General features: G+C 33.5%; 1 protein-coding gene across 2 annotated transcripts; it reads left to right on the top strand.

Annotated features, from left to right (window-relative positions):
* The first annotated feature begins 263 nt into the window (after nucleotides 1-263).
* Nucleotides 264-1,086, top strand: LOC131163355 (uncharacterized protein At5g65660). Of its 2 annotated transcripts, none has more exons than XM_058119954.1 (2): nucleotides 264-672; nucleotides 812-1,086. In XM_058119954.1, the coding sequence occupies exons 1-2, from the start codon at nucleotides 439-441 to the stop codon at nucleotides 977-979; spliced, it is 402 nt and encodes a 133-aa protein (XP_057975937.1). In that variant the 5' UTR covers nucleotides 264-438; the 3' UTR covers nucleotides 980-1,086. The 2 variants fall into 2 exon arrangements, with proteins under 2 accessions (XP_057975937.1, XP_057975941.1); XM_058119958.1 differs by having other exon boundaries at nucleotides 310-672; nucleotides 815-1,086.
* Nucleotides 1,087-9,776: the final 8,690 nt, after the last annotated feature.

The raw sequence follows: 9,776 nt of genomic DNA, 5'->3' as shown, positions 1-9,776 counted from the left end.
ATAAGATGAAAGATGATAAATTATTTCAAATCATGCATATAGTAACATATCGTTTAAAAAATAGAATGAAAATTTAAATAAATATGAGTGATAAACTCGAATTTATGCGTCCCAATTCTTTTGTACTCTGCATATAGTATAATTAAGAATATATGCGAGTGTTTATCGTAAATAAGTAAAATAAAATAAAAATAAAAAAGGGACCCACCACCACCCCGATCTCATTCTCCGTACCAATAGTTGTACCTTTACACGTACGCACCGCCCCTCCACTTTCCTCCCTCCTTCCTTAAATTCTCCTCACTCCCACCCCCTCCCCTCTCCAGAACCGACCTACGCCGCCACTGCCCTTCCCGCCGACGGACCTCTCCTCCCTCCTTCCTTCTTTCCGTCCAATGAGAGAAGAAGGAAGCAGAGGATCTTCAAGTAGCGGAAGCGATGGAAAGCCCGGACTTCTCGCCGCCGCACCCCGACTCCTCTCGGCCGTCCCTCGGCTTCCCCCTCGGCACCGCCCTTCTCCTCATCGTCATCTTCACCTTGAGCGGAATCTTCTCCTGCTGTTACCACTGGGATAAGTTCCGATCCCTCCGCCGGTCCTTTTCCGACGACGTCGATCCCGAACTTGCCGCTCCCGACGAATCCCCAACCTCCAAATCTAACCCCACTTACCTGGTAATGAAAAAATTTTCCATTCTTCTTCTCCGTTCACTTCACAAAAATTGATTTCGATACTCAATTTTAGGTAAATCAACTGAGATGGTACTTGTTTCATAATTTTAATTTTTTGATTTGATTTTCGATGTTTGGTTAGAAGGTGAAGCAAAACCAAAGCCAAACGCTGCCAGTGTTAATGCCGGGAGACGAGATCCCGAAGTTCGTAGCATTGCCGTGTCCGTGTAAGCCGCCGCGGGCGGAGAAGGTGGTGCTGCAGGTGCAGAAGCCGCCTAAACCGCCGCGATTCCCCGTACCTTTGTACTAGCTAGCAATTTGACCCATTTCAATCTGTTCATTTTTTCTCTTTTTATTTTTTGGGCTTATAATTTGATGTACATATTATGTCAATATAATTTAAATTTCTATCTTTAATTGATAATTTGTAAATTATAATAACTTCTTTTCTTTCGATTAAAAATTTCTTAATCGTGTTCATACTTCATACTAATTTTTCCATTAAAGTATTAATCTCAAACATCAAAATTTTCTATTTCAGACAACTTGCAATATCATTACAAGGCTTCCTCCTCGCAAGAAGGCTAAGAAAATGAGCTACTTTAGATAATCTAAAGATGGAGCAATTGAAAAAACTAAATTGGGTTTTGGCAAAAAATTTAATACCAATAAAAATGATTGAAATGATAAAAAAGGAAAGAACATCTATAAGCTCTTGAAAGAATTACAAGTTCTAATTTAAAATGAAAATATTTTTGGTACCCTAGAGGATTTGCCAAATGCCCTTTCTTTTTTGGAATTTGAAGCCCAACTTACAAGTGGAGCACTAAAAGCACCCTTTAACTTTAGGGTAACATGCACTAAAGGACATCAGCCGCAGCTCAAGTGCTGATGGCTGATGGGTTCAGTTAGAGCAAGTTGCTTGGCACTACCCTTTTTGAATTTCATGCCCACTGGATTTGCATTAATCTAGGCCTAAAGCTGAAAGCTAGTTAATTTACTAATTGACCATTTCATCATCAGGTCTGCCATGACCTAACTATGCCATATCTAATTCTACATCCAATCTCCAAGTCAAAAAGTAGCTTAATTAGGTTTGATCACCGCACATTTAAGATCTTGTTTACTTCCTTAATCACGCATTTTTCTTTTAAATCATTAGATGGACGAATTTTCTAGATCTCATCTTCTTCTGTCTTTTTGCAATTATTCATCTGCGTCTTGAAACATACTACTAAATAAAAAAAATAACTCATCTTTTGTCCCAAAAATCTCTTCCATATGCTTAAAACATCATTTTATTGCGTCTTTTAGGAGATATTGAATTTGAATTTTAGAAGGGTGAAAAGGGGTACGAGGTGAGAGATGAATTAGCTTATGCTATATAGCCTAAACCTTATTTGAGCCTCCATCTGAACAAAAAATAAATAGATGAATAAAAGTATTGATCCGTCTCTAAGCGCACTGACAACGCATCTCGCTTAAAACCCTCTCATCTTTTCCACCCACTCCTTTACATTCTTTAATTTAATTTACTTCCTACTTTTAAAAGTTTGACCTTAAAAAATAAATTAAGATTTACAGTTTAACAAAATGGGTTGGAATATTCTCCAATATATTCGTGCGATAAGTATTTATCTCAAACGATCGAATGACTAGTGTTCTCCTCTCCATATCATCATAATTATATTGCTATAATTATTACGATTCGATTACTTGTGACATACGCATATCACATAACCATGTACGCATTAGTCAAAATTTAGAAAAGTAAAATAAATTTAGAGAACAAATGGAATATTACATGTAAATGTATGTGTTTATATATTTTCAAAAGAAAATGACATGATGAAAAGATGCCAATCCCATAATGTAATGGCTAAGGGAGACAACTTTGGTCCACATGCCCTAATTTCACTGTTAACATATCCCAATCCAACACCAACTCCCCTAGTGGTGTCCTTGATTGTACTGGTTCCGTGATTATTTATTGGGGTTAGGTGTTGTGACTTTGGGGCAGTGTATTCTGTTCCACCTTCTATTCTGTTCCACACCTATCTCCCTTCATCACCATCTCGTCGAATGATCAAACTCTGAAGTGTGCCCCGCTCCATCGTAGGGTATACTACCCTACACACAGCCCCAATTCTCATCAGTGCAGATTGATAATTCCCCCAACAGTGGAGCATTGTCCCCAAATTTGCATGTCACTGCCTGCCTAATGTCTGACCACATTCCTCCACTTGTTGGCTTGGATTTTTGTGGAAAATATCTCAAGGGCTGTTAACTTAAAAGCACAGCATTGATTTGAAGGGTGTGTGTACTTCACGAGCTTCTAAAGGTTTTGAATTTGAACCTTAAAAATAATGATAAGGATTACAAGGTATAAATACAATTCATCTCTTGAATTTTGATAAAGGGAGTATTAATTTTGAGTTTTGAATTTGAATGAATTTAGATCTAATTTAATTTAATTTTGTATAACATCCTTCTTAAATTCATACAAATCCAAATCAACATGCTCTAAGAAATATAATATTGAGAGATTAGAGATTTAAAAAAAAAAAAACTAAGTAAACACATAATGAAACTATCTTTATTCTTTATGACAGTTACACGAACAAATTGCTTTCGACTCTCAAATCGGTTAGGGAAATGGTGAACTCTTCATCCACATTGGACAAGCTAAATACCCTCTCGAAATGCATTTATGAGGGTCAATCTCATATTTTAGTTACAACAAATATGCAGTAAGATATAAATACTTGAACAAGCTAATTTTTCTTGTCATGTGAATTATTGTCGTGTTTTAACGGTGAAAAATAGAAGTTAATATATCAATTCAAGACTCATAGTTCTACTATTTTTCAAGTTCTCCACTAGGAATAGAGTAACCAATTATCATTTGCAGGACTAAAGATACCTACCCTTATCAAAACCCATATTTCAATTGCATCAATTATGTGCTAAAAGAACTTCGCTAAGTCTAATCATGCACAATCATGCACAACCAAGGAAAAATGTTGTCTTCTTTTAATTGTGAAAAATAATGGGGTATATTATCTTGGCTTTTAAAAGTTTCCAAGATTTGTATTTAAATAAAAAAAAAAAAAAAAAAACATCTCTTTGTTGCTTTTCAGGTTCTCCACGTAAATATCAATATTTTATAATTATTTTAAAAAATTAAAAAAATTAAAAAAAAAAAAAAGGACAAAAGATATTGGCCTCCCTTAAGATTTCGAAAATCCCATTGACCACCCCTAAAATTTTAAAAATATCACTGACATTTCTTAAGATTTGTCAAAAAGACACAAACTTTTCTTAGAAAGATTTGTCATTTTACAAAATACATGGGGATATTGTCTTTTTGGCAAATCTTAAGTTCAAGAAATTCTTAAAATCTCGCAGAAAGTTGGGAGATCCCTGCTTTTTTGCCAAATCTTAAGGAAGTTGTCTTTCGTCCATTAAAAAAAAATTCCCAACATACTCCTATCGTTAGCATTCACCAATTTCTTGTTTGCTAAATAAGTTGGGGTAATGTGTGCATAGGGGACCCATATAAATAAAATTTGAATACAAAAAAGATACAAAGAAAAACAACACTTAACTTATTCTAAGAAAATGTAACAGTATTTAAAGGCAGAACAGCATTCTCCCTAGAGGAATTTCATAGTTTAAAAGTGAAATAAAGCAGAAATTTCTAGGAAGGAAACAAGGAAAGAACTGGGAAAATGAAGGTGCGAGACAGTAAAGCAAACAAAGGGGATGAGAAGCACGCAACCTCTGCTGGGGACATCTCTTTCCCCTTGACACCAAAACTCCCAAGGAGACAATACATTACAGAGCCACCCATTGGCATTACAGAGTGGCTCTTAGGTGGCCTTATCTTCCCCATGGTGATGGTGACGTTGTAACATGCAAGTTTTTTATTTTTCATTTTCTTTTTCTTTCTGCATATCACTTCAATGGTAGTGGGAAAAATTCCAATTTAATTCGTTTAGCTGAGAAAAGAAAGAAAAAGTAAGAGTCTTACCCACTTTTGTTATTTGATTAGTAAGATTTGGAGATAGAGGGCAAAGAAGTTCGACAAAAGTTGAGAAGGGCAAAAATAAAATTGAAGTACAAATGGATTCCTTATTTTTCACTATCAAATTGAAGAATAAAACAACTTTTGAGACCTCCACTTGAAAATTTTAAGAAAAGGAAAAGATGAATTTTTTTTTTTAATGTTTGGTTATTAAAAAAAAAAACAAAAAATATTCGAAATTAATGAGTAAAAATATAATTTTATTGACATTTAATTTTTCTTAATTTTAAATTATTTTTATTTTTAATTGTATTTAGTATAGAGAGAAAATATAGCAAAAAATAATTGTTCTTATTTTTCTTTTCTTTTCTTTTCTTTCTCAAACCAAAATTCTTAATCCAAACAGAATAATAAAAAAAAAAATCTCACAAGATCATTCTTGCAAATAGCAATGATCTAGTAATTTATTCTCGAGTTTTTCCCCATTACATTTTTATCAAGCCAAACAAAAGTACCTAAGGGCTTGTTCAGTTGTCAAAATTAACTTGTTTAATAATAGCCAAACAATTTTATTATTATTATTATTTCTTGACTTTTTTTTCCCAAATGTTAAGAAAGTTACAAAAAATATAAATAACATTTTTCTAATTCTCCAAAAACTGAAAATAATAATAATAATAATAAAACTATTATTCTCAACTAAACAACTCCTATTTTTTTCTCTTTTGCCCTCCCCTTAAGGTTTCCCTCTTTTGTTCACTTCTCTCCAGCCAAACATAAAATAAGATTGAGAGAAAAAAAACAAGTCAAGACTAATTTTCTTTTTGTCCTTTTGGGATTGAGGGTGTTAATTCAAATTGACGATTCTATTGAATTCAAATTGAATTTGAATTCGAACTAGTTGAGTATTTCAACGAGACGAGTTCAAGTTCAACAATAGTACTCAAGTCGAGTTTTGAACGTAATCAAACTTTCTAATTTTATTATTTTTATATTATATATGTCATATAATATTTATTTTATAAATATATTTATATATATTTTTAATATTAATTTATAATCGTGTCGAACTCGAGTTTTATGAACTTATAGTTGAGTTGGGTTCAAATTTAACAATTAAGAAATTGATTGAGCTCAAGTCGAGTTTCAAACTTAACATTTTGAGTCAAGTCGAGTTCGAGTATCATACTGTGTCAACTCGACTTGACTCGAATACACCTCTTCTTTTTTCCTCCACAAGAACAACATATGCACGTCTCAAATCTCAGTTCAGAAATTTCATATCCTACTTTGAATTGGGAACCCAGAATGGTGTTTCCACAAACAAGCTCATAATGTCTGCAAATTAAAACTTTTGGTTACCAAAAAAGAGGGGAAGTTTAGTGCTTACACATCAAATGGGTTGACGCTGATGCGGTGAGGCACTGTTAAGCACAAGAAACCAATAAGTACCCATATTTTATGATGTCACATATAGTGGAAATCCTAGTAGAAAGTTAGGTACACAAATATAAAATCATAAAACCAGCATACTCCACATTTCTTTTTCTTCCTTCCTTCCTTTTTTTCTTTCCATCCTTTTCCATTTGGAATGGGGAGTAGCTAGCACCAATCAATTCTCACATAGAAATACACTTAAAAAGATATATAAGCAGCAGTTGGTTTCATACACAACGGCTCTCAAAGTTGTACCAATCATGGAATTGGGTAGATGGGATGTCATCATTTCATCATATAATTTTATTGTGATTTAACATATGCTAGGCACATCCATCAACTTGCAACTAGTGGTATGCTTTTACCTCTGAGAAAACGGATCTTGATATCTTTATTTTATCTTTTTCTTTATCATATTTTAAAACTTTCCTTTTTGTCTCCTCCAGATGAAAAGATGTTGATTTCTTGAATTATGGGAATTGCTAGGGTTTCTCTAAAGGATGGGGGCCACCCTTGTTTGATATTCAAAACATTTCTTTAAGAAAAATTAAAAAGTAGGTATGTGTTACATTATGAGATGCTGAAAATATTTTAAAGTTATCTTTTGAATTCAACAGTTGGATTAAGAATATGGTCCTTCGACAAATAAAGAGCAACTCAAAATGTAAAATATTAGAACCAGCCACCAATCTGAAAGTATGATTTCTTTAGTTTCAATTCTTTTAGTGGAGCTAAGATGTCAATTGAATTTCAACTCAATTTATATATTTGACCATTTGCATTGCTTGAAACACACATCATACAATATCAAATTTAGTTTCAAGAATAATTCCATACAAGTGCTCTAAGGCAATATGCAATGTCAAGAAAGTAGCTCACCCTCATTTGTATCTTCTGTTCAGCCCCGATTCACCGATCCATCCATTATATTTACTAATCAAATAATAAATATAAAAATTATACAAGAAATAATAAACAAAATAAATAAATAACACGTTCACTCAGTAACTATTTTCAACCAGTATCATTATATTTATGCTTAGTTCATAAGATGTCGATATAATGGCTTGCAGAATAGATGTACTACCATCATAGAGCAAATGCAAACTTTCTTTCTAACTTATAATATTCTTATATAATTTTTATTGTATTTACATCTTGCTCCATGTTGTTCTAAAAAATAGACATTCTACAGCTTACAGTTTAACAAATAGAAATTATATGGTTAAAGCAAAAGGCTTTTGAGTTGTCGGAACAGTAAATAGAAAGAACTACAAATGCAAGAGTACCACGAAATGAATGCATTTCTTCAATTGGGAAGGATTTTAGGGTGCCACGAAAGAGTACCAAAAAATTCCAAAACCCCAAAGTAGGCAGAAACATAGGTCAAAATACAAAAAATTAATATAAAAAATGCTCTCTCTATCTCTCTTCCTCTCTCCTTTTCCTATTATTTTTATTACATTTTTGGCTGCATGATTCAGTCCAATCTGTTCTAACAATAACTTGTGCCCAATGGTCATTGTTGTTGGTGGAAGGAAATAGGCAAATAATAAAATAAGGGAATGGCTTCTAGGTATAAGAAATTTTCTAGTAAAAGATCATGTGATGAGAAGGAAATTCAGTTTGCAAGTGGAGTTGCCCCTTGAACAGAATCTTTTTCTTGTTAATAATGGATCAAAAAACAGAGAGAAGAATATATATAGTTTCCAAACCAAGCCAAAATTCATATTGTCAAGTTCAAAAGGAGGACATCTACCATACTTTCAGCATCAACTTGATTTTGGGACAGCAAAACATTTATATGCATGTAAATAATATTCAAAAGAATTTCTAGGCATTCAGAAATGCCTGTTTTGTTTATTTGTGGATAACTAGTAAACAGGGTTGTGTTGCTAGTATCAATTCAGAAATGCTAACATAATGCCTATTATATTATTTTGACATGTACCTCATGTAGATATCTATAGAAATCAGTAGATTCATTGCCTAAACAAATAAATACTACGGTTCATTTTGAAGCTATGCAGCAATAATGGGTGAGTGCTAAGCACACATCTCAAATCAAAATGAAGCTTCATCAAAACACTTTGAAAGCTTAAGCATAAAACGGCTTTGGGTGTTTAGGTAGGTATCTAGAGGGGGCACAAGCCTTCTCATACTATCATTTCGAGGTGGATGAAAAACAAGAAGTTATGACTCTACACGTCCACAGTTCCACTGAGGTTGATATGCTGCAAAATTTTATGAAATTTCCACCAAACCAGATTTCTACAGGTTCATTATTATTAAATTTTTTATAGAAAAATGGAAGAGAAAGGCAAATTGGGGATGGTTCTTCATCATGCTCTAAAGAATTAGAGTTAAAAATCAAGACAAAGCACTAGTCAATGGTTGACTGGCAACTTGCAATAATGAGAATGTTTCCACTCCTAAGCAATCAATTATTTATGGGAGTAGAAAGTTAATTTCATAAAGGAGTGGTTATTTTTAAGATCAAAATATTTCCAGATAACTACTGCACTATTATTGTCGAGTCCAGTCCGGTTGGATGGCAGCCATGCAATTTAGGTTTGAGAAATTTGTGGTTGTTTCATTTTGGTTTTGCAAGTTGATCAAGTTTGGTGGGATGGCAGGGTTACCTTTTATGAAGAAATTGAAATGCATTGCATATGGTAATATAAATTTCGAATCTTGAATTTAACTTGGAGTAGATTTGAACAAAATTTAATATAATTTTATAATGAGTTTTGTCCAAATTCAAGTCCAAATTTAAGGCTCTCCCAAACATAAGATAGAGAAACTTGAACATTTGATAATGTGACAACTAAAAAGAGAGATGCCAAAAATTAGTAGGTTGGGTGGGCTGGAAAAAGATCCTTTGACTCAGGATTTGCCTAGTACAAGAGTTCAGTTTATGATTTTGATTAGATTATTTTGAGGGATGGGGATTGTAACACTAGGCTACTACATAGGATAGCTAGTGATTCAAGGAAGGATAGCTAGTGATTCAAGGAAGAGTCAGGACAGTGATGGGGGCGAGGTTGCCAAGGATCATGAAGTTGTCACAGAGATCAGTGATTTATATAACTCTTTACTTTTAAGATTAATTCTTTGTTGTTAGGAAGGCCTAGGAGGACATGAGAAGGATTGTGTTTGAGATGGAAGGAGACAAGTCTCCAAGGGCTGATGGCCTTTTTCTTTTTCTTTTTAAATGTTTTTCTCTTTTTTGATTTCTAGGATGTGGTAAAATGAGATCTTATGTGAGTGTTCAACGCATCGCAATTAAGTTTTTGGTCATACAAGGATCATTTAAGCTTCAACCTTTCGAGGCGTCTTCTATGGGCCAAAACCGTGAAGCTTGGACTGGGGCAAAAGCAGACAATGCCTTATCCGAAATCAGACCAAGATTATTACATTTTGATATCAAAATCATTCTCTCATGTGAGTGGATCTTACACCAGAGTGTAGTTCCCATATAAACTGTGTGGCCAATGTGACGAGGGTCATAGCGATTGAATAGGAGTCTATAAGGATCCCATATTGTAGGAATAACACAAGTTTATGCTATTCAATTCCACCTAAAATAAAATTGAAAAAAAAGTCTAAAAATAATTACTTCAATTTATTTTTTACATTAGCT

The sequence above is a fragment of the Malania oleifera genome, chromosome 1, assembly GCF_029873635.1.
Source record: "Malania oleifera isolate guangnan ecotype guangnan chromosome 1, ASM2987363v1, whole genome shotgun sequence".
Lineage (NCBI taxonomy): Eukaryota > Viridiplantae > Streptophyta > Magnoliopsida > Santalales > Ximeniaceae > Malania > Malania oleifera.
The sequence above is the reverse complement of the archived record's forward strand: the minus strand, read 5'-3'. Positions and strand labels throughout refer to the sequence as shown.

Bases quoted from the DNA above. Each gene is read 5' to 3' on its own strand.
- LOC131163355 (XM_058119954.1), top strand. From the start codon at position 439: ATGGAAAGCCCGGACTTCTCGCCGCCGCACCCCGACTCCTCTCGGCCG. The intron at 673-811 runs GTAATGAAAAAA...ATGTTTGGTTAG, and splicing joins AATCTAACCCCACTTACCTG to AAGGTGAAGCAAAACCAAAG.